This window comes from Fukomys damarensis, unplaced genomic scaffold (assembly GCF_012274545.1).
Source record: "Fukomys damarensis isolate Sample0158 unplaced genomic scaffold, DMR_v1.0_HiC HiC_scaffold_12, whole genome shotgun sequence".
Classification (NCBI taxonomy): domain Eukaryota; kingdom Metazoa; phylum Chordata; class Mammalia; order Rodentia; family Bathyergidae; genus Fukomys; species Fukomys damarensis.
Genome location: NW_022900924.1, coordinates 39,910,071 through 39,936,009, shown reverse-complemented (window position 1 = coordinate 39,936,009; position 25,939 = coordinate 39,910,071). Strand labels below are relative to the sequence as shown.

The 25,939-nt window shown below is 40.1% G+C and overlaps 1 protein-coding gene across 1 annotated transcript in view; it reads right to left on the bottom strand.

Annotated features, from left to right (window-relative positions):
• Positions 1 to 2,574: 2,574 nt before the first annotated feature.
• The window catches only part of Usp13 (ubiquitin specific peptidase 13), a 109,544-nt gene continuing 86,179 nt past the window's right edge, over positions 2,575 to 25,939 (bottom strand). Inside the window, exons 14-21 of the mRNA XM_010632461.3 lie at positions 23,109 to 23,197; positions 20,710 to 20,832; positions 19,374 to 19,400; positions 18,774 to 18,917; positions 14,067 to 14,233; positions 12,060 to 12,213; positions 3,206 to 3,263; positions 2,575 to 2,750 (exon numbers count right to left, since the gene is read on the bottom strand). Coding sequence (XP_010630763.1) covers positions 2,639 to 2,750; positions 3,206 to 3,263; positions 12,060 to 12,213; positions 14,067 to 14,233; positions 18,774 to 18,917; positions 19,374 to 19,400; positions 20,710 to 20,832; positions 23,109 to 23,197 — 874 coding nt within the window. The 3' untranslated portion in view covers positions 2,575 to 2,638. The remainder of the gene's footprint in view (positions 2,751 to 3,205; positions 3,264 to 12,059; positions 12,214 to 14,066; positions 14,234 to 18,773; positions 18,918 to 19,373; positions 19,401 to 20,709; positions 20,833 to 23,108; positions 23,198 to 25,939) is intronic.

Sequence of the window (25,939 nt, the reverse complement as noted above, 5' to 3'; positions counted from 1 at the left end):
TCTGTGAGGACTCATTGGCTCCAAAGTCCATTATAGAAAATCAATGAAACAGTGAAAGCCAATAGAAATGGAACATATAATAAACCCTGCTCGTAAATTATTAACTTGTCCATTACAGCCTCTAATGTTTTAGGCAATGCAGTGATTTCTGAAAGTAATATAAGACCTTTTAGATGAACAAGGAAATTGGGAGAACTATATCCTATCATTTTCTTACCCAGTTAACACTAAAACTGTATATATTTTTAAAAAGAAGAAAGCTTCCATCCCCCTCTCTCTTTAACTGTAAATCAATAAATACTAGCTGTATCTTGTAAGACCACCAATGAATAGATCTGCAACTCTATGATCCGAAAAACAAAGGTTGGTATATAAATTTATTCAAATCCAATTGTTATTTATTCAGTACTTTCTATGTATTAGACACCATGAGTTTTGCAAAATAGCCTCTACCCCTCACAAGCTCCTAGATGAATGGGAAGCACTGAGAGCTATATAAGTAATTTTACTACAAGATCAACCTGATATTCAACACCTTGCAGAGGCTCTAGTTAGGCACAGGCTCTGGAGGTGGACAGATTGCCTAGGCTGGGATTATGGTTCTACTCATCACTACAGATGTGACTTTAACAAGCTATAATCTTCCCTGCTTCGATTTTCTTCACCTACAAAATGGGGATAACAATGGAATCCACTGCATGGGGCTATTAGGAGAATTAAATATGACACAGATGGAAGCATTAATAGTACTGGTATAACTATTTCTAGTATATGAGATAAGCACAAGACATGCTTATAATAGGGATCTAGGAAAGCAGGCCAGAGAATGGGGTCTGTAGCTAAGTTCTTCAGGGCAGTAAGGGTTTTTGTGCTGAGAGAGGAGGGTATTTCACAAATAGAGATTAACTTGAGCAAAGGCCTAACGGCAGTGAGACAAAAGTCGGTGGCAGCTGAGGACGCTGGCACTATCAAGCATCTGAGCTGCAGGTGCAGGGGGTGCAGAAGAAGTGATACAAAGATGAAACAGGCTGGAATCTGACAGGAGGATGTGTCAAATGCCAGACTAAAGAGCTAACCATCATTCTATAGGCCACAGCTCAGGAAGCAGAATATCATAAAGTTGAAGAACATGGACCCTAGACTCTTGCCTCTGCACCTTAAGAGCTATGTGATGTGAGGCAAAGCACCTAATCTCTGTGCCTCTATTTCTCTCACCTGTAAAATCAGTCATGCTGACGATTCAATGAGTGTTCACTATGAAGAGGCAGATTCTTGGCCTATGGCACCTCTTCTGTCATCTTGAGACTGTGCTTCAGAAAACTACCTGCAGATAGCACTGGTATGGACACAGTCAAGGACAGGACGCTGCTTTCCTACTGTTCAAAAACCGCCATGGAACCTAATGTGTTTTTGACAAAAGCTCACATGGTCTATAAAGGAATTTTACCTCAAAGAGACAAAGTGAAAACTGATACTAAACTTATGCACAGACACACACACACACACACACAACTATTACTACCAGTACGTACTAATACTCCTAGTAGTAGTAGCAGTAGTAGTAGTAGTATTAGGTACTAGGTACATTCTAAGAACCTAGACTCTATCAGATCACTGTGGTTTATAAAAAGTGACAAAAGGCACCATTTATGAGAAGACAAGGTCTGTGCTAACTTTTAAACGACACCAAAGGTTCAGATATATAGTGATGAGGAGAAGAGCATGAGCTAAATGCACAGCCATGATTCTGAGACAATTTCTGGGGCAAGAACTTACTTCCAGATCCATCCTTGACTCTAGGTCCTTCAGGCTTAGCCTCGGAAATAATGTTGGCATTGGCATTATTCTCCATCTCGATCACAAAGTCGCTGTCCTCTTCAAACTCAGGGTGGCTAAAGATCCAATCCAGTGCTCTTTCCAGGTTATTGTTCTAATAACATAAAACAATTTTATAATGCATGAAGCCCCCAGGCTTCATGATATCGATATCCTGATCACTTGACCTGCACGTCAGGCAGTTCGGGAGGAAGACTGAATTCATTAGTCCTAAGTGGCTCTGAGGAAGGCGCTCTGGCTCTGCATACCACATGAACACGGGCCTGGCATTCTGCAAGTCCCAGCTGAGGTCTGTAATTGGATTCACTGGAAAACAGTTTTGAATAGCAGATCAGCATTTCCAAAGCTCCTATCAGTCCTGGCTAAGTACCTCTGCAGGTCGGTGCTGATAACGATGGGTATAGAATGCCACTGGGACACTCGTGTAAGGGAAGCCCCTTCTACAACCACAATAAGTACACAAACTATTTTCCCTACTGATTTTACTTTCTGCAGATAACTCTACAAGATAGAGGGACACCAACAAGAGTATTGTATTAGTGCCTCCGCTCCGCAGTGTTCGTAGAGTGGCTGAACTGCAGTAGAGATCTGATCAATGGCTTAGTTAATGATTGATTTTTTAAAATGAACTCTCTACAGTTCAAACCATTCACCATGAAAACTTTTCCAACTTCCCTTATTTGTGATATCACTGGAAGGCTAAAAACTTTGTTTTCCTTTTTTGTTTTTTTTTTTTTCTTTTTTTTTTTTGGCAAATTAAAAAGGCATATGGCTTCTTCTCGCCAATCTGCATGTCCGAGGTTTAGCTTGGTATCCTGCGGTAAAAGTACATGTAGCCCAGATCTTTAGGAGGCCGTTCTGAGGCACAGACTTTGTGGTCATTGTAGATCACCCATCTGAAAATAAAAGACAGAAGCATTTAAAGGATTTATATTAGTTCCAAGATACTTTGGAGAACTGCATCATATGGAGTTCTTAAAATAACCAAAATGTTTTAAGATAACCCAACTCCAATTTGTTGTATAAAAAAAGAACAGAATGCCTATGGGGAATTGCCACGCTTTTCCATTCTTGAGCTCAATCAAATAGCAGTTACCAAAATAATCTTTCAGAATTCTCCAAGTATTTTAAATCCTTCAGCCCATAATTCCCATAGATGGCCTCAAAAACAAGTCAAAGAATTGTGTACCATGTTTGCTTCACCCTTCAATATAAAACTAACTTTAAAAAATCAGAAGTAAACATGTATGTAGTCAATTATTACATAATTATTAAAATTTCTTCAAAAACTATTCGGTGAAATGAGGAAAACAAGCACAATATAGTGTGAAGGTATAATATGAAAAATGGCTTTAAAATTGCATTACTCTAAGATTCTAGTATTGTAGATGTTCCCATGTGACTGATAAATGCAAATAATTCATACACTATGAAAGAAGAAACAAGTCAGTTACAAGGAAGCATTCTAGAATCGAGAACACTTCTGACAAGACTGCAAAACCAGTAATAGTGCAATCCAGCAACTGTTTAGATTTGAAATACAAAGCCTATTTGCCTTTATATGGAACACACATGCACACAAACACACACACACACACACACACATCTCTGTAAATTCTACCTGAAAATTCACTATAACAAAAACAGGACATAAATTAACAAAACTAAAGATGATATTAAATTCAAATCTTGAAAGAATTAAAAATCTCACAGCCCATGTGCTCACTTCGGCAGCACATATACTAAAAAAATCCCACAGCCCAATCTGCTGGCAAGCTCCTGGGTCTAGAAAGGTAGACCTTACTTGAACACTTTCAAACAACATGAGGGTGGACAAGTTGTCTCATCTCTCTGAGCCTGTTTCTTCATAGGGCTTTTCTTTTTTTAAATCCACTTTGCAGGGTTGTACGAGACTTACATGAGCAATTCAGACTAAAATGTCATATAAATGTCAGGATCATGAAGAAAGTAGCAAATACCTGTTATCACTTACAGAAAGGGATAATGTTTCTCATAAAACGTCTGATTTGTCATGATAATAATCTATGTGGGACCAAACTTCAGACTTCGTGCTTTCTGAACAAAGAGATAAAAATAGGCATATATCACCTCTTAGAGAGCGAGACTAATGTTTATCCACTAACAGGTATCTCCTGCCAACAAGCACAGTATGCCACATCAAATCCTTGTTGAATTAATTTCGTTCATGTTCCTTCTGTTAATCTTGGAGCCATACGACATCAAGTGGGCTCCGCGGACTCGTACCTATCTACTCAACAAACTGTTGGAACTAGAATGAGACAGTACAGAAGTTTAGAGTAAGCATTTATAAACTTTTATCATAATGTATGAGCAGCGTTCATCTCTGAATGTCACAAGTAAAAGGTTTGCATGTTCATTTTTCTAGTCCTTAATTATTAATTGATTATCGTTTCCCGAAAAGTGTTGGTTTTGGAAAGTCCCTGTGTCTGACGCTTGTCTCTCCCACTCTCTTTCTCTTGCTTTTCACTCATGTTCACTCACTGCTTCAGCTGTCAGTCCTGGTCCTCCTCTTACTCACATGTACACCCTGTTAATCAACGCTTTCTTCCTCAAATCCTTGTCCCAGGACACGAGTCTCTTAGCTGTCCTTCTGCCTCCATGGTTGCTCCGTATCTGTCTTCCTTGTCGGTACCTCCAGCTCTCCTGACCTTTGAATATGGCTGACTTGCAGCTTAAACTTCAGACCTATTCTACCCTGTTCTATCCAGAGTCTCTCTCTCTCTTTCTCTGTTCCCACTTGTCTCATGTCAATAAAGGATATTGCTTTCCTAATTTCATTTCCAGAATGTTCATTGCTCATATATAGAAATAAAACTGAATTTTCTATAGAGATTTGATTCCTGCAACCTTCCTGAACCTGTTTATCAGTTCTAAGTTTGTTAGTGGATTCCTTAGAATTTCCTGTATATAAGATAATGTCACCTGCAAATACAGATAACATTATTTATTATTTGATAGTCTGGGTGCCTTTTACCCCCATTTTCCAGCTTCATTGTATTGGTTAGGACCTCCTGAACAATGTTAAATAGAAGTGGCAAGAGGGGAAATCCTTTTAGGAAGAATGTCTTCGATCTTTCATACTAAGTATCATGTGAACTATGGTTTTTGTTTGTTTGTTTGTTTGTTTGTTTCATAGGTCAAGGGCATTCCCTTCCATTCCTAGTTTATTCGGCAGTCTCCCTTCAGCCTTGTCTATCTCAGTCAATGACAATTACATTCTTTCATGAAGTCAGCCTGAATGTCTGTCTCAAACTCTTTACATCTATGAAATCCATCAACAAATCTTACAAGTTTTTACTTTAAAATATATCCAGAACCCAATCACTTCTTACCATATCCACTAAAAACTCCTAATGCAGGTCACCATCATCTCTTGTCTTTTATGGTTGCAAGAATGTCCTACCTGACTCCCTTACCCTCTACCGACTACACTCAGGGTCCAGAGTAGCCTTTTTAATAGAAGTTATGTTATGATCATGACTCTGCCCGAAATCCTTCCAGTGGCTTCCTACATCTCACAGTAAAATCCTACTCTTGCAACTGCCTAGGCAGTGCTCGCATCCCTCATTCTTTCTGCTTCTCCATCCCAGCTACTCTGAGCGTTTACACCTACCATTCCTTCTATTGAAACGCTCTTTTCAGGTATCAGTGAGGTCTCAGGTCAAATGTTGCCTAAACCGGAAAAGCCTTCCTGAACACCCCACTAGGTGCTCCTATTGCTCCCTGTGCCCTTATCCCGCTTTATACTGTCCACGTAGCGTGAAGTACCACTTGCTGTGTCACATGCTTCCTGGTACATTCATTCATTGTCTGTCTCCTTTTACCCCAGGATTAAATCTTAAAGCGTCTATAAATTTCTTCCCTCCATCCTAGCCAGCTCAGAATTACCAGTTTCTTTAGTAAACTGCTTAATATTCCAAATATCCCGCACTCTTCTCTAAATTTAATGGTTCTGTGTCACTCAGACTTCAGTGGAAATTAATTTACTCCATTCAGTGGCTTTATTTTAACTTTCAATGGCATAAATAAGTAAACGAACCAGAAATTATAACAAATGCTAAAATAGGATAAATACCAGAACCCAGACATGAAGGAAGTCCACATGGCTTTCAAAAAGATCAGTGGGCCTTAACACCTCTGGAAGCAGTACTTCCTGCCCCCAGGCCCTCTTCCAGGTGGCTTTCCTCAGGGAGGCCAGCAAGTTGGGAATCCCACCTTTGAGCAGAGGAACTGTCTCTCTGCTCCCTGGCTGGAAAAACTCAGCTGCTGCCGAAGACGTCTGAACTACTACAGCGGTGTGACTGAAGGAGCCAGAGCAGGTTTTGAGTAATCACAGCCTAATTACATGCTAATTACATTGGCAATCAGTGACTTGTTTTTTAAAGAAATAAAACATTAAGTGCAACACAAAAACAGAAATGATTTCGCAAATAACAGAAGCCCACACAGGTCAGAGTGGAGCCTTGAATATTCCCACTCTTTTGAAAAATTTTAAAATTCAACAGAAAGTGAGCTGCTAGCCCTAAAAACCATGTAGGACTTGGCAGTAAATTACCTTGTGATAAGTAGACTTTCATCTACATTTGAATACAAAATGTGAATACAAAGACTCATGTGAAATAAGAAGGAAAAGGAGAAACCATACAGGCTTTTCAAGTCAGACCTAAATTCTGACCTGGTTGTACCACAAGCAAATCACTTAACTTATCACCATTTCCTCATCTGAACACCTCCTGTAAGCAGGGAAAGAAAAGTGGTAGAGGAAGTGCCTGACACAGAGTAGGCCCTCGATAAATGAGAGCTAGTACTTCATCAAGTGTTCACAGTGTTCTTGATCCTTTCAACCAGTGTATGCGCAGTGTTCCATTTTTGGAATGCCCATAACAATGGAACATAATAAAAACATTCTCTTCAAATTCTTGTTCCTTGACTTTTTCTAGGTAACATATATGAATTCATTCAAAAGTTCAAAAGAATTGCAATCTTCTGCACAAACACATTAAACAAACACATTAAACAAACACTTAAATAAAGAGTCTCATTCAATAATATTACTTCCTTAGTCAGAAGGATGAAAATGTAGGTTGAATATTCCTTATCCAAAATGCTCAGGATCAGAATTGCGTTGGATTTCAGGAGTGTTTTTTTCTTCCAGATTTTGGAGTAGTTGCATATACATATTGGGATACCTTTGGGATGGGACCTAAGTCAATCCATAAAATGTATTCGTTTCATATACACCTCACAGACATAGCTGGCATATAAATGTGTACAATAATTTCAGTACGTCTCCATTTTGCCTGACATGAGGTCAGGTGTGGAAATTTCCCCTTGTGGCATCATGGTCAAGCACAAAAAGTTTTGAATTTAAAGCTGAGAACTCCAGGACAAGCATCTTTCTGCTGGATTGTGACCTGGAGAGATTGTGTTGTAGAGGGCCCTGGCAGATACCTCATGGCCTCTAGGGTCAACCTAAGTGTGGAACCAGCCAGCCCAGAAGAAGCCAGGCCAAGGAGTCCATCAGATAAAAACTGTGTGGTCTGAATCAAAGGTGCCTTTCACCTACTCCATCCCTGCCTCTGGCAACCTGCCAGCTTTCACATGATGCTATTTCCTCTTTGCTTAGACAAGTTAGGTTCAGGTCTCCCACTTAGAACAGAATCCCCAAAGCTGAACTTGTTCTTATTTAGTTTGTTTTGGCTTCTCATCTAGTAATTACTTTTACCTTTTAAAGATATTCAATGCCCCCAAAATAACCTACACACATTTCCTCCAGCATAACCTATAAATCTTATATAATTCCAATCAAACTCCTATAAAATGACCTATTTCTAGGTCGTTGGCTTTGCAAAATCCAGCAGTAACAATTTAGAAAATACAATGGGAAAAATGTTGATAGATAAGTAACACAGAAAACGTAATTCTGAGACATGAGTAAACCAGAAATACAACGGGTGTTTATGAAGTAAACCACACCGCTTTGCAGGGCAGAAAGGGGTGTGGGAATGAATCAAAGCAAAAGTATAATGTGTTTCTGGATAGAAAAACTCAGCACTGCAAAGCTGGGAAGTATTAATCTACAATGCAATGGACTCATACAAATCAGTTTCTTAAAAAATACATAAAAACCTTAATAAAAATGGCCAAAGGAAATGAGAGAGCCATGAACATAAGAAGAAAACAAGCTGGGAAATAAAAAGATGAAAGAACATAAAAAGTGTGTGACACAACACTGCTGGGGAAGGGCTAGGGGGCAGGATGTCACCCACATGAACATCGCACGCTCAGTGCTGTGTTTTCAAGGGTCATCTGACAGACAGAAAGCTGCATTGAAAGTCTATATTTCTCAATCAAACACTTCACTTCCAGAGACTTATTCAAAAGCAAAAGTCATATGACGGCCTCGCACTGTTCAGTACAGCGTTATTTTTAACAAAGGAAGGAGGTTAAACAAGAGTTTACTTGCTGGACAGTGATTAATCGGGCATATGTTGTAGTTCCGTGAACTGAATCCTTTAAAAAAACTTGCTGGCAAGGCTGTAGGGATAAAAGAACAACGCTTCTACATTGTTGGTGGGAATATAAAACAGTACAACCACTATGGAACTCAGTATGGAGACTCCTCAAAAAACTAGTTAGAAATTCCATGTGACCCAGCTATTCGCTTTCTAGGTATCTTCCCAAAAGAGTTAAAGACATCCTATTTAGTGATACACACACACCCGTGTTTACAGCAACGCAACTCATAATAGTTAAATCTTGGAAGTCCACCAACAGATGAATGGATAAAGAAAATGTGGTACTGACACTCAATGGAGTACTACTCTGCCATGAAGGATAAACCAGAGTCATTTATAGGAGAATGGGTGCACCTTGAGACCATAATGTTAAGCGAAATAAATCAGACACACAGCCTACTACATGGAGGCCACAAACATAAATAAAGAGTGAAATAAAAGATAGCTAATAGGAAGCAGAGGGCTAAGTCTTTTCCAAATGGGAAGGAGATCAAGCAATGGAAAGAGATGAGGGCAAGAGAGTAGGGAAAAAAAAAGAATTGAGACGTGTTTTGCACATATACCAACTTCCCAAAAGGAATGCAATCGGTCTATAATGCAAACATATACTAATAAAGAATTAAAACGGAAAGAAATTAATTCTGCCAGCCACGTTTGGGGGTGCATGCCTGGAATCCCAGCCCTCAGGAGGCCAAGACCGGAGGACTGCCGAGAGCTTGGGGCCAGCCTGACTACAGGGCATAACCCGCTTCGAAAATAAAAACAAACAAAAAAAATCATTGCTGTCACCTGAATACGGAAACACTTTCACTATCTGAAACTCTCTCTGAAAGAGTCCTTTATTTAAATACCCAACTTCCTAAAATTAGATATAAATTATAGTACACATATATTATAACATATTATTAATATATGTTTAATGATCTCATTTTACATATATGGATTCCCACAACTGGGGGATTCTGCTGATGAAATAGAAGGTAGTGAATAGAATGTTATATTTTTATACATTTATGTATTTATAATTATTTTACGCATTTGCATAGAAAGGTCTAAAACATATACACAAAACATTAACCGTAGTTATTGTTGGGTAATAGAATTGTAATTTTTCAATCCCTTCCCTTTAGATACATTTTTTTTCTCAAATTGCTAAAATGTACATTCTTTTAATTTTGAGGAAAATAATATAAATGCTAATTTCTTTTTAAAGAAATGGAGAAGAAAGCAATGAGTGACGCAGGAGTCCAGGAGCTGACACAGCAAGGTGCAGGAAGTCACATGCCCCAGTTCCCAAAGCAAAAGTACTCCACAAATCCCTTCACACCGCTCTTACGGGAGCCACCAAAAACTCCCCCTAAGACCACTACCTCCTGGCACTTATCTAATTCACCATCCAACCGGTTCTTTGCTGACCATTTACTCTGAGTAAATGATCAGGCAGCTGCTGGAGAAGCCATCTGCAAAACATTTATTATTTAAAGTCAGACTAAATACACATCTGGCAAGTTAATGTGGTCTCTGTTTTCTTCCCCCACAATTAAAATTTTCACCTAGTACTGCCTTTATATCCTGCATATCCTGTATATGGTTTCTCACAGCACATATCACAGTGCTCCTGCCCCGCCCTTCACCTCAGCCCCAGGAGTTGGATCCCCAGTACCTCCAAGGGTGCTTGAGGGCAGCATCATGGCCGCCAATTGGACCAGGAATATCTGCAGATGCTCTGAGGTACAGTAAGTCCTGAGGGGATGACATGGCTGTTATTATTCCTGACCATCTGAGAGGGCGTGGTTAGTGGCCCTAAGCTCCACCAAAGAAGGGAAACCCTTGGTAGCCAAATACCTTGGCATCTTTACAATAGTCCCCATCTTGTGGTTTATCCCCTCTGTGAGGACTCATTGGCTCCAAAGTCCATTATAGAAAATCAATGAAACAGTGAAAGCCAATAGAAATGGAACATATAATAAACCCTGCTCGTAAATTATTAACTTGTCCATTACAGCCTCTAATGTTTTAGGCAATGCAGTGATTTCTGAAAGTAATATAAGACCTTTTAGATGAACAAGGAAATTGGGAGAACTATATCCTATCATTTTCTTACCCAGTTAACACTAAAACTGTATATATTTTTAAAAAGAAGAAAGCTTCCATCCCCCTCTCTCTTTAACTGTAAATCAATAAATACTAGCTGTATCTTGTAAGACCACCAATGAATAGATCTGCAACTCTATGATCCGAAAAACAAAGGTTGGTATATAAATTTATTCAAATCCAATTGTTATTTATTCAGTACTTTCTATGTATTAGACACCATGAGTTTTGCAAAATAGCCTCTACCCCTCACAAGCTCCTAGATGAATGGGAAGCACTGAGAGCTATATAAGTAATTTTACTACAAGATCAACCTGATATTCAACACCTTGCAGAGGCTCTAGTTAGGCACAGGCTCTGGAGGTGGACAGATTGCCTAGGCTGGGATTATGGTTCTACTCATCACTACAGATGTGACTTTAACAAGCTATAATCTTCCCTGCTTCGATTTTCTTCACCTACAAAATGGGGATAACAATGGAATCCACTGCATGGGGCTATTAGGAGAATTAAATATGACACAGATGGAAGCATTAATAGTACTGGTATAACTATTTCTAGTATATGAGATAAGCACAAGACATGCTTATAATAGGGATCTAGGAAAGCAGGCCAGAGAATGGGGTCTGTAGCTAAGTTCTTCAGGGCAGTAAGGGTTTTTGTGCTGAGAGAGGAGGGTATTTCACAAATAGAGATTAACTTGAGCAAAGGCCTAACGGCAGTGAGACAAAAGTCGGTGGCAGCTGAGGACGCTGGCACTATCAAGCATCTGAGCTGCAGGTGCAGGGGGTGCAGAAGAAGTGATACAAAGATGAAACAGGCTGGAATCTGACAGGAGGATGTGTCAAATGCCAGACTAAAGAGCTAACCATCATTCTATAGGCCACAGCTCAGGAAGCAGAATATCATAAAGTTGAAGAACATGGACCCTAGACTCTTGCCTCTGCACCTTAAGAGCTATGTGATGTGAGGCAAAGCACCTAATCTCTGTGCCTCTATTTCTCTCACCTGTAAAATCAGTCATGCTGACGATTCAATGAGTGTTCACTATGAAGAGGCAGATTCTTGGCCTATGGCACCTCTTCTGTCATCTTGAGACTGTGCTTCAGAAAACTACCTGCAGATAGCACTGGTATGGACACAGTCAAGGACAGGACGCTGCTTTCCTACTGTTCAAAAACCGCCATGGAACCTAATGTGTTTTTGACAAAAGCTCACATGGTCTATAAAGGAATTTTACCTCAAAGAGACAAAGTGAAAACTGATACTAAACTTATGCACAGACACACACACACACACACACAACTATTACTACCAGTACGTACTAATACTCCTAGTAGTAGTAGCAGTAGTAGTAGTAGTATTAGGTACTAGGTACATTCTAAGAACCTAGACTCTATCAGATCACTGTGGTTTATAAAAAGTGACAAAAGGCACCATTTATGAGAAGACAAGGTCTGTGCTAACTTTTAAACGACACCAAAGGTTCAGATATATAGTGATGAGGAGAAGAGCATGAGCTAAATGCACAGCCATGATTCTGAGACAATTTCTGGGGCAAGAACTTACTTCCAGATCCATCCTTGACTCTAGGTCCTTCAGGCTTAGCCTCGGAAATAATGTTGGCATTGGCATTATTCTCCATCTCGATCACAAAGTCGCTGTCCTCTTCAAACTCAGGGTGGCTAAAGATCCAATCCAGTGCTCTTTCCAGGTTATTGTTCTAATAACATAAAACAATTTTATAATGCATGAAGCCCCCAGGCTTCATGATATCGATATCCTGATCACTTGACCTGCACGTCAGGCAGTTCGGGAGGAAGACTGAATTCATTAGTCCTAAGTGGCTCTGAGGAAGGCGCTCTGGCTCTGCATACCACATGAACACGGGCCTGGCATTCTGCAAGTCCCAGCTGAGGTCTGTAATTGGATTCACTGGAAAACAGTTTTGAATAGCAGATCAGCATTTCCAAAGCTCCTATCAGTCCTGGCTAAGTACCTCTGCAGGTCGGTGCTGATAACGATGGGTATAGAATGCCACTGGGACACTCGTGTAAGGGAAGCCCCTTCTACAACCACAATAAGTACACAAACTATTTTCCCTACTGATTTTACTTTCTGCAGATAACTCTACAAGATAGAGGGACACCAACAAGAGTATTGTATTAGTGCCTCCGCTCCGCAGTGTTCGTAGAGTGGCTGAACTGCAGTAGAGATCTGATCAATGGCTTAGTTAATGATTGATTTTTTAAAATGAACTCTCTACAGTTCAAACCATTCACCATGAAAACTTTTCCAACTTCCCTTATTTGTGATATCACTGGAAGGCTAAAAACTTTGTTTAAACAGAGTCAAATGAAATGGGCAAATAAAATAAGTGAGACATAAGAAAATAACCTGCTGAGATACTGTAAGCACTTTAAGGGAAGCACAGCATTGCAGCCACATCTCTACGTGCCACACAACAGCCCCTGTGATCTCAATATCAGAGCCTATCAGGCACCCACTCAGGATTGGTAGGAAGGAAGTGGTAGCAAATGTCACTCAAAAGTAGATTATGATGTGGCAAAGAAAGGATGTTAAAAAAGAAAACCTTCGCTAAATATCAAACAGACACCTACACTGTTAAGAAGAAGTCTTCTATCCCCTTCTGGTGTCATGGTCCTCCCTCTCCTGATAATATCAGGACATTTCTAATGAGCAGAAGAACGTTCTCTGACTGCAGACAGAAACCGCAGCACAGAATTCCAAGGAGCCATTCAGCCTTCTATTAGGACTTTAAAGACATATTTCTCCAAGGTCTCATATGATAAATGCATTATTTTACGCGAAGAAATTTCTTACTAAACACACAATCTCATGCATCCCTCTTTGCTTTAGGCCACAACAAGCTTGAAGTCACATCTGTGAGGCCCACTGTACCAGTTAATCTTAATTATCAACTCGCTATATTAAGATACACCGGGAGAGGTGGTTGCATTTTGGGGGCGATACTCATGAATAGACCAACTCATGGGTGTTCTCAGTTGAATGGGCTATGAGAAGAGGGGGCCCAGTTGGAGGTGGGTCTGCAGGCCACCCCCCTCCCCTGTGCTCTGCCTTCCAGCAGCCAGGAAGTGAGAAGCTTTGCTCTACCACACCCTTCTGCCATGATGTTTCTGTTTTGGAGCCAGCAGACCATGGACTGAAACCTCCAAAAACATGAGCCAAAAATAAACCTCTCCTCATTTAAATTGAAAGTCACAGGTAGTCTATTACAGTAATGCGAAAGCTGATCAATACATCCATTAACCAACATTCAAGATGATATGGAGTTTCCTAAGTTTGGTCATCTTGCCCAAGGTTTATCATCCCAACATGCTGAAATTTGCTGTACGATTCCTACAAGCATTTAATTTAGCTTTATATATGATATGCAAATAAATCATAATGGGCCAAGGTAGAGTACAGAGCCCCATAAAAATGATACAAAATGATCAAACTTGAGAAGTTATACTGCTACTGACTGAAACGTGGAATACCTCCAGGATGAGTATTCACACACACACACACACACACACAATTTTTCATGCTCACCGTTGCTCGCAGTGCCTGGACAGCCTGATTTCTCTGGAATCCCATGGAAGTAATGATAGCTACGATTTCCTCTGGAGGCTGGTTATCCAACCCACTAGCACCAAAAACTGAGGCTCCAGCAGATGCTGTTCCTCCATAACCAGGCATGGTCAGTGGTTCGGCAAAATCTGAGGAAAAAAAATCATGCCCAAAGCTTTTAATCTTTTTTTTTTTTCCCTTTGGTCTTGAAATAGACAACATTTGGGGATTAAGATAGAAAAATGCCTACAAAATTACAATAATCAAAACAACCTGGGACACTCATAAAATAGATATATAAATCAATTGAATCAAATGTTTAGAAATAAGCCCATATACCTATGATCAGCTGATTTTCAACAGGATCACTGAGTAGGGAAAGGATATTCCTTTCAACAAATGTTGCTGGAACAAATAGCTATGCACAGACAAAGTAATGAAGTCAGAGCCCTATCTCGCACCATAAGCAAAACTAACAAATGGATCACTGACCTTACTGTAGGTGCCAAAACTATAAAACATTTAAAGGAAAATGCAAAAGTAAATCTTTGTGTCATTGGGTTAGGCAGTGACTTCTTAAATGCAACACAAAAAGCACAAGTCATTAAAAAGTACATTAGACTTCATTAAAAATTTAAAGTGTGTGCTTCAAAGGACACCAAGAAAGTAAAAAGACAGCAGAACAGAAAAAATATATATATAAATCTTGTATCTGATAAGGGACTCATATCCAGAATATAAAAGAAGTTGTAGAACTCAACAATAAAAAAATAACTTCATTAAAACTAGGAAAGGATTTTTGTTCCCACAGTACAAGTTCCAGGAACAACAGAAATTACAGTACTCCCACTACAAACTGCCTCAGTCACTATGTAACAACAGTTCCCAGGGAATATTTCAAAGTCACTGATCCATTTTCACCATTTTTCCAAGGATTCTTTGAAAATGTAACCATCCACTATCACTGTCAGTAGCACTGAAAACATTACTCTTTGTTTTTCACTGGTTCTGCTTAGATTTTGCTCAGAAAGAAATATATATAAATATCTTTAAAATTACAGTTCTGGGATAAGCGGACTCTAGCAGAACTCTGGAAGCCTAAGTGACAAACAGCTCACTAATCTTCTTTGTCAAAAGAAAACATGGTGAGCATGAGTCTGAATCCCTTCAGCTCAAAGCACTTGATGCCCTCTCCTGTGATGCCTACTTACTCCCCCTCAGCTAGAGTACCAAGCTTGTTGGCTAAAGTCTCAGCTTGCCAGTAAAGATGGAACCATGCATGCTATGCATTACATTATTGGTCACAAGATTCACTCTTATTGTATTCAAATCCTTCAACATTTCAACAATGGCTGCAACTCACTATGGCTTCATTTATTTCACCTGACTTGGGAAGAATGACTCATCTTCCATTTCATGAAAGTGTTACTTCTATAAGCCATTGGTAGAGATAAGGTCCAGGAACCTACTTTAACCTTCTTAAAATAACTTCAAAATTATTATTTTATTTGGTTCTCACAATGTCCCTTGTGTAAGGCAGGAATGGGAAAAAAGCAGGGGAGACCTGAGGCCCAAATGTGTAACCAAAGCAGATCTGCAATTATAGATGTATTGTGTAAACTAAGTCACTCTTTAAAAAAAAACAAAAAAGCAAAGAAAAATTTAAGACAAAATTAACTGGTCATTCAATGTACTGGTACTTTAGAGATGTCTCAGATTAGTGAAGAGATGTCACAGTAATGGAAGTGATTTACTTCCTAAATTCTCCATTTCAACTCATTTTAAATGTTATTACATATCTCCAGTATAATGGAAATTATAGACTATAGACTGTAGCTCAAATCTATTGCATGTCCATTACAGATTACTAGCTCCCTGGCATTAATTCACTCAGGTGATTGATGCTTTCATCAAATGGTGATGTAGAATGTGAATATAAGCTCAATGGAGGCCAAAGGACTTGCTGACAATGAAGTTGTCAAGATGAGCAGGGAAGTCACTAGTTCCCCAAATTTGTTTTTCATTGACTTATAAGAGAGCTAGGATCGCAGTTGTCCAGGAACTGTTATTGGCTATGAACACAGCTCCCCTGAATGACACAAGCTTGATGAAAATGATATTCCAGTCTTAGGACACTCAATATTGTATAACTCCTGAATCGCATGGCTAGTATTTATCCCACTCAGGGCCATTTTGGGGTCATTCTCTAATATGTGCTACAGAACATGAATCAGGTAAATACCCCAAGTCAGGCTAACATGAAAGAAATTATAGGAATCAATAGATTTGTTTTCCTTAGAAGCAGTCCCTATGTTCATGAAAGTTTCTAGCAGACATTACATTATACACAACACTTACTACAATTTCTTCTTAGATCAAAAATAATTATTAGTCTATGGTCAGTGAGTTGCTGCTTCCTGAGTGCTATGGTATGCATCTAGATGTCCACCAAACGCCTCAAGAGCTCATAGGTGGAGCTTTTCAGAGGTGGCTGGATACAGAGTGTGTGAATATGGATTAAGGGTGTGTGATAAATTAGTCCACTTAGTGTTGTTCTAGGTATGGATAACGGGAAGGCTCACCCTGGGTATGTATGATGGCACTAACCAATAGGCTTGTAGCCTGAATGGGATAAAAGGGAAAGGAAGGCTCACTGCTGCTGCTGTTGCTGCCTCTACCTGCCCTGCCATGGACTGTTTCTCCTCTGTGATGCCCCTCTGCCATACCACCCTGCCTTGGAGCCAGCCAACTATGGGCTGAAACCTCTACAAACTGTGAATTACAAGAAACCTGTCCTCCTTTAACTTGAGGGTGTCAGGTATTTTGTCCCAACAATGAGAAAAGTAACTAAGACACTGAGTTTCCCTCGGGTTTGAGCATATATTATGTTCATGAGATTCAACTCTTTCCCATGGCATGTATAAACAGGCTCTTTTTTCCATGTTCCAATTTCCTGAGCATTTCTGCATGTCATTTAAAATAACAGTATGACCTGAATACTTTATATTCACTTCACCTAGGACCATTTATAGTCATTATGCAATATGTGATGTAGAATGTGAAAGCATACCCAAGACAGTAACTTCTTCCTTCCAGGAAGGAAAACGGAGGCCAGGCAATAACTGCCCAACACTTACTCTTGTATATTGACCAGTTTCTGTTTCTGCTAAACTTAAGCATAACTGGCACTGAGTTTTTGTTTGTTTGTTTGTTTGTTTTTAATTCATGGAAGAAAAACAGGTCTAACAGGTCAAATTATATCTTTTACATGGATAGGATTCTGGACTGAAAAATGGTATTTCCATAAGACCAAATGACCTCATTTATAGATAGATAGATAGATAGATAGATAGATAGATAGATAGATATTTTTAAATGGGCAAAGAAGAGGACTAGGGTTGTAGTTCATTTACTTTGCATGTATAAGGCTTGAGGTTGGCTTCCTAGAACCATCAAAAGGGGTGGAGGGCAAAAAGATCGATAGACAATTCTCCAACAAAGACATGCAAATGGCTAACAAATATATGTCAAAATATTCAACTTCATCAGTCATTCTAAAAATGCAAATCAAACTCAAAATTAGATAACACTTCACATCCACTGGAACAGGTATAATAAAAAGAGATAATAGCAAGCATTAGTGAAGTTGTAGAGAAAAGGAAACTCTGATTTACCATTAGTAGTAATGTAAAATAGTTTAGTCACTCTGTAAAATAGTTTGGCAGTTCCTCGAAAAGTTAAATGTGAAGTTACCATGCGACATAGCAATTCTACTCAAGTGAAATGAAAAGATCTATCCACATAAACCATGCGAGCAAATGTTTACAGCAAAATTATAAATAAAATCTTAAAAGTGGAAACAACCCAAAAGTCCATCAGTTGATGAGAGGATAAATAAGATGTAATATGTCCACACTAAGAAATACAGTTTGGTCATAAAAAGGAATAAAGTACTGATGCTTCCTACAACTCGTGAATCTTGAAGACATTATGGTAAGGAACAGAAAGTAGACACAAAAGGTCTCATGTTATACTATTTCAACTATATGACATGTCCAAAATAGACAAATTCATGGATCCAGAAAGTAGATTCGTGATTACCAGGAAGTAGGGACAGAAGGAAAATGGGGAAGTGACCCCTAATGTGTGCAGGATTTCTTTGGGGTAGACAAAAACATTCTAAAATTAGTAATACCGTTTGTATAATCACAAGTGTACTCAAAGTCATTGGAATGTATATTTTCAGTGGGTGGACATATGAATTATATCTTAGTAAAGCAGATGAAAGAAAAAGCTGACTAAAGGGCCTCCATTCCTTCACGTGCAGGTTTCTACTTTAAGTTCTCATCATCTCTTAGCCGGAATTATACCCTGTATCTTTCTAGTGATCGTTCTGCCACTGAATTATGTATTTTAGAACAGCCAGCTATATCTTATTAAAGCTGTATTCAAAAGAAGAAGAGGGGGAGAAGGGAGGGGAGGGAGGAGGAGGAGGAGAAGGAGAAGGAGAAGATGATGACGATGTCAGAAGAAAGACAGACTGTGGCTTCACCCAACTACTACAGAATATGATGAGCTGAAAAGGTCATTTTTCTGGGGACACGCTCCCAGGGGACAAGGCAGGACCATGGCTTAGCATCACTGAGGATGGTCTCAACCTCTAAAACCCGTCCTAGTCCCACCACCTACCAGGCTCTTCCATGTGGACAATAATCCAGTTGAAGGCCACCTCAGCTCCCATATTTCCAGTAAAGTACACAGCCTTCCGACACGCTTCTAGCGGGAAGCCCATCTCGGCCAGCTGCATCACCGATGACTCATCAATGTCGGCCGCTGCAGGCACAACAGGGTATTCAGATGGGAAAAAGTCGACTCTCCATTTCATCTTGTCTTCGTGGCCATTCACCCCCTTATTACCCAAAGAAAGTGCTATTTTGAGCAGTGTGAGACAATGGTTTGACTTTTTTTGAAGCCACTCAAATAATAAACTATTTGAGGGAAGAAATAGTGCCACTAGGTCAACTTAAATAGCCAAGGCAAGATTTCCACTCAGGCCTGGGTGGCTTCCATACTAATGGTCACTGCAGAGCGACAGGGACACTCATCACCTGTCACTGGTACACACATATTTGCTCCTTACTCAACTTGCAGGAAAAAGAATTGTTCCCACCCAGGAAAGGCTTTCCATACACACAAACAGAACAAGGCCTCTGTACTGAACTCTCACTGAAAAATGAGTCAGACTGAAACGACTGTATGACACCCAAAAACTTTTTAAAAGGTACATACGGTCTATCATTTGGTTCATCAGATGATCTGAAAATGAAGGAAGAAAAGAGAAAATGAGATCAAGCCAATCCATGACGATGAGTTTTGCAGAAAGTAAAATCATAGATTAACGCATTCCCAGACTCCCTCACCCAGAAAGAGTCCATAGACCGTCTCAGCCTGCACAACACAAAGTCCTTATAGTAAAGGGGTAAATCACACACTGTAGGCACTTAGAACTGATAAAACAGGATGTTCTGATTAGCATCTTAACAACCTAAATAATTCCTTTAGGTGTACTTCTAACAACTCTGTATAATTGCAAACCAAAGGTTCTGTTTTGAACATTAGAAAAAGAGGGAGCAGCCCTAATAAACCAGCTTGCATTTCTCTGCTGCTCATACATCTCCTTTCTCTGACCCCTACAAGGAGGTTACTTGCATTCCTAACTCCTCTCTGTGTGACCCGGAGGGTCTCACATGCAGTTCCTTTCTTTCATCTGTCTCTGCAGTTGAGCATCTGACTGCCTGTTGGAGAACAATCTAAAAGACAAGCCTATCATTCTTGGATCCCCTTTGCTTCTCTGGACTTTCTTACTTCTCTTCTTTGGCACTGAGTATCAATCACCAAAAATACTCACTGCTCAACTGATGCGAAGCCTCCGGCAGAGGCCCAGAGTACCCTCTCATTATTAGCTAATCTACCTAATGAACTCATTAGGAAGACAAAGAGCAAGCAAAGCCAGAAAGAAGCTGATTTCATCAGAATAACTGAGCTAATAATTAAATCAAGAATTTTCTCAGAGTATTTTTAAACGGGCAAAGATGAAGCAACCATTTCTTGCATGAACTTTCCCCTTTTTGAAGTTAATGACCAATTTAACAGTTGCAGAGTGAACAAGAAACTCAAACCACTCCCTTGCTATGAAGCACTGACAAAACTGGGGAGATGAAATATGATCAAGGCTTTTAAAGTCAACACGCCCTTTTGCATTTCCTTCTTCTGGATGTCCAAGAATAACACAGCTCCGCTAACCTAAAAGCCTACTGAAAAAATACTCTTTTTCTTCTCAACAGGGGGTAAACAATATCCCTTTTTTCCCCCATGTGGGGGAAGCAGTCAAAGCCAGAGGCAACATAATCTAAAATCTGTCCATTTCACCTACGCCTGCTGGGTCTGTGCCTCTTACAATGTGCATTATAAGTGTACAGCTGCAGCCACACTTCAGAGATGTATGGCTATGCTGGGCTACATCACAGGAAGGCAGTCAGGGACTCCATAAGAAGTGGAGGAAAGTGGGTGTTCCTATGAAGGGAGGGCAGCAAGTAGAGAACACCCCCCCGGCAGGAGTTGGTACCTTTGGAGTCGTCAGGAATGACAATAGGAGGGCTGATGTCTGGAAGTTCCTCCTCTCCTGGCTGTAACCCTCTGGCTCGGAGATGGTTGATGTCAAGTAGATCTGGCATATCAATAGAAACATCTGCAAATGTTCATAAACCGTGAGAGAGATTAGATGGACTGGACCCTCCGTAAACTTAGCACCATTTTAAAACCAGCACTGCACACCCTACATGCATGTATCCAAGCGGAGCTAACGGAGGCTTTTCAGCACACACATGACAGGGCCAGGAGCTTCATCAAGACCAATGAGAGGTTAATGGGGAGCCTGGGGAAAGTACAGAGCGGGGCAGGAACAAATCAGTCCAGCCTCAGGCCTCAGACTGCAACCCAGAGACCATCGATGGGCCAAACACATTGTTTGGTATTTTTAAGATGTTAGCAATATGACCCAAGTTTTAAATAAGTAGATTAATTATAAAATTCAGCTCCACGCTTATTTTGAAAAACATAACCCAGGAGCACACGGTCCTCTGGTGACAGCTGTCTGGAGCTGTTCTCCGCCTTGCAGTCCGTAAGTCCGCAACAGTCGGACACAGACACCCCCCTGCACCGTCACCCTACGACCCTGCACATCATACTGGTGCTGGTCAGATTCTTAGGGCAGAGAAATGTTTCTCTAATTTATGTCTTAGCCAAAGTGGGAACGTCCCAGCCAGATCGAGACGGCTATGTATTTCTCATACCCAATTTACTTCTTTCATTTAGATTATTCCTCAGTCCTTGTGAGGCATTTGAGTTTCCAACACCGAGTCTGTACTTTTCCTCAGACCACAGCAAGTACCGTGATCATTCTAACTATGGTGACAAATAAAGAGAGGAGTTTTAAAAAATTAACTGAATCTCCAATGCATTAGTCCTTAGGGCACGTTTTTAAAAATCTATTAACTGAGTTATTCTTATGATGACTTTCTCAAATTCCAATTTATCAGCCTAAGAACATGTTGAGATTGAGTACCACATATACTCAAATAAGATAATAACCAAAAATAAGTTCACACACTGGTGCAGGATATGTCTTTCGGGCTAGCAAAGAAAACCTGAAAAATACAGTCCCCCAAATCATTTATGATGACAGGTATATAAAATCATATTTTAAAACATCAAACCAAAGGACAAAGCTAGGCTTTAAAAATTTTCAGTTTCAAGGGGGCAGCAAAACCAAACAAAATCTGACCAATAAAACTGATACAAATGTTCCCCAAGAGAAAGATTCAGGACATTTCTAAACTCGATAAGTCAATAAAATCTGATTCAAATTTTTGCTCCTTGACAGAAATTTCAAGGGCTAAGGAAAATAAGAAAACTCTTTTCAAAGCTGTTCAAAGCCATCAGAACAAGTCAAGAACTTCAAGGACTCTCAAGGGTCCTGCAGAGTGGCTGAGTGATAAGCATCCTGCCTTCAGTCCCCACTGCTCCAAACCCTCACCACAGGAAAAGTGAGGGTCTCCTGAGGCATCAGGAACAGCCCCGGGACCCCTTCTGCTGGCAAAGCCCCGGGTACCAGCAGCACCAGGGCAGCACCTGGGAGGGCTCTCCCGCTGAGTCTGTGTTCCATGAGTGCTCAGTTAGCAATAAGACTCGCCTCGTCCAGCTTTGTTTTGTTTCCTTGAGTGTTTGAAAACAAAAACTGCGAGAGCCTGACAGTCTGAGGTATTTTCTTGAGAAATGGCAGTGGGTAAAATTGTAGCCTCTTGCACTGCACGGAGGATAGCCTGGGAGCTTGGCAATGGACCACCCTGGTGGAAAACACTGCTCCATGTTGTCTGAAAAGTGAGCCTCTAACAAGGGCAGTTAAAATTAGTAAGAAGCAGGCCCAGGGAAATCGACATCACATTCCCCGCCCCCTTTTTTGCCATTTAATGCAACTGTTTTTATCTTAGTAAAATCTGTATGATGTAAGTGAATCTCATTAGCTGCACCTGGATGCCTCAGAGGCAGAGATAAAGTTTATCTTCAACTACTTTGCCTCTCAAAGTAGTCAACCAGCATTTCCGGGGGAACCTGTCAGAAACAGAATCACAGGCCCACCTGAGATGGCCAAATGAGCATCTGCATTTTACCAGGAACCCGGGCCATCTGCATGCGCAGTGACAAGCACTCTTTATTTGATAACGTGAGCACTCTTAGAAGTCAGTCCTTCCAGAACCCATTCTTGGAGAAGTGGATAAGCAAGTGGTGATTTTTATCGTCAGTGCTCACACATGTGCCGATTTGAAAGAGAAAAGTGGGGACAGTGGCGGGGGAAGAATGAAATGGAACTGTTTGCGGCAGCCAACTACTCCGGCTCTTTCACATGTCAGGTGGTGTCAGTGGTTAGCTTGATGTTTTAAGCAAAAACATGCAAAAGGTACCTACCAAATTTTTTGGGAACCCAGTCAAGACCAAAAGTGAACTTCTTTATCTGCACTACCAAGTATTCGGGGAATGAGGCAAAGCGAGATGTTCTGGGAAACACAAGGTGATGACATCAATCAAACAAGGCAAAAAGAATGGTGAATACAGTTCAAGAAGTAAAATAAGCTCGGTCTGAGGCCGCCCTGCAATTCTGATGATCGGCCTGAGAAGAGGAACACACACACCGTCACGTAGGTGTGCACACACTCATTCACACCTGCTCACTTGTCCTGACTGCACCCCAAGCAGAAAATGGGTAATGTGGAAGAATGCTGTGCCTTGAGAGATGTGGGGCCTGTTTCAAAACTATTATATTTACTTTGCTGAGAAATCTTAGATTTCTGTTTGTTTTCCCAAAATCCTTGTTGGAATTTAGAATATATTACTTATAGGTATTTATAGGCATTGTCTGCGTTATCTGTCTGTAAAGTTCTCCTAGTGGTCCTGAAACACCCCATCCGCTCACCTACCGAGAATCACAGAGTTGGTATAAGTACAGTTTAACTTTGGTTGAGATTGACTAGTGGAAATGCTGGGACTTTATTAAATACGAAATTCACAGTCACATGGATCTCTGGAGTAGCTGTGTCATGATAATCTATGGTAAACTATCTACAGCTGATTCTTAAATTTTGAAATTAATAAATACCTAGATACAACATCTTGAGTTCTCCTCAAACCTTTAGGAAGGACAAATGCCTGGACATAGGTTTGACAATTTTACACACCAATTATTGAATTTGTAAATTAAATGTATACTTGTTCTGACCTCATTTGTTCCACATTTATCATCTTATTGTGACAACCATTTCTATTTGATTATTAATGATCATACATGAAGAAAAAAATGAGCTGTAGACAGGTACTACACATACTTTTTTGATAAAAGATTCTGGGCCGGGGATTTAGCTCAGTGGTTCTGCTGCCTGCCTCACAAGGTCTGGAGTTGGATTCCCACTACCAAAAAAAAAAAAAAAAAAAAAAAAAAAATCTGGAACTCCTGTCTTCTATTTAGACTGCACTGGCCCAGAATTCACAAAGTAAATACACTGCTGCCCTCTAGTGTAGAATAGAAGCCATAGCAGGCAGATCTGGGACAAAAAAGGTAGAAAACACGTGGATATACTCTTAATCCACGCAAATCTCAGCAAATCACTGACCTCTTAGGGCTCTGTTTTTACATCTAACAATTGGACTTTTTATTTCTAGGGCTGTGCAGTGTTCATGAAGTAATGTAAAAACCTCTCAGCACAGTAGAAGGAATTGTGTACACCTAAGGAATCCAAATGAATTTGTCAGCCCATGAGATTTTGGACACTGACTTGGTCTGTTACTAACCTGCATTGTATACAAGTTGTATAACTTCTCTATATTTCATATTCTTCACCCACAAGGATGGTAGAAGGCTACAGGCAACATTGTAAGGGAGATGATCAGGAAACAGAGGCTTCTCGTCCTAAGATACTGATTATTATCCTGGCTCTCTCTCTCTCTCCAGAAATGTATGTTATTTCTCATTAGGTTTTCCAACCTTTGGGGAAGTAGTAATTAGCATCCTTTTTATTTAAATGTAGCCATGTCCTCAATTTTACCATCTGGTATTATGATATCTTCAACTAATGTAAAAACTACCTGTTTGACCTTCTCTTCTTACATTAACCTAAAATCTGGAAAACCATGTAATCAACCCAAAGTGCAATCAAGCGAAAGTCATCGGTAATTCGATGATTTGCAAACTGTGATACAGGAGCTCCCAGAGTCCTGCTGTTGGCCTGCGGTCAATGTCTGGGTGAAAGTTTCAGCTGGAAGTCGCTGGCCTAGGGGGAGTGGACAGCGCCAGGTTGGGGCAGAGGATGGTGACAATTTAACCCATCATTTTGTTATGGGTAACCACCGACCTAAGAGCACGAAAAAGCAGCCTAGATGGTTCCCACGTTGCACTTGCCCATTCTGGTAAACATTCTTTATTCATCTCTGCAACCTCTGTGGGGTCTTAGGTTGAATCATACATTCAGTGACTGCTCCATACATACGCAGTCCAATTAATCTAGAAAGTGACATTTTGCACTCATTAATAACAGTTTGGGGATATCAAGTCTGTTCATCAAATCCAGAAAAGTCATAAATTATGCTCTGCATGCTTTTTTATTCTTAAAATTCCTGAAATTAAAAAAAAATGTTTTTTGGAAAGCTATGTGTTTTTAGTAAAAACTGTCAGAATGTGAATCATTCAAAAGGAATTCAGGGGCTGGAGATTTAGCTCAGTGGTTCTGCTGCCTACCTCACAAGCACAAGGTCCCAAGTTCGATCCCCGGCACCAAAAAAAAAACAAAAAAACAAAAAGGAATTCAGGCGCACCCTATCCATGGCCCACAGGATGCTCACCTCTGTTTTGAATGTTATAACAAAAAGTATTTTCCTAAAAAAGGAAATTTTGTCTTTTTACATATACATTAACTATGTTATCTATTTTCTGTGAAGCCCAAGTCAATTTTTCCTCACTCAGTGTGGCCCAGGCGAAAAGGCTGGCTGCCCCTAGATGGATAATCAATATATTTCCAAAAGTGGTTACAGAAATTAAATGAAAAAGACATATAAAGTGCCTAGAATAGGTCCTATATGTTTTCTGCTGACAACTTATTAACATTATTTAAAATGACACTGCTCACTAGTTACAGTTAAGGCAAAAATACCATGAAGATTTTATTAAGAAAAAAATAAAACCCCTCCCTTTCCCTCAAATTATCAAGATTGTGTATATACCGAAAACCCAGCCACTAGAAACAAACACA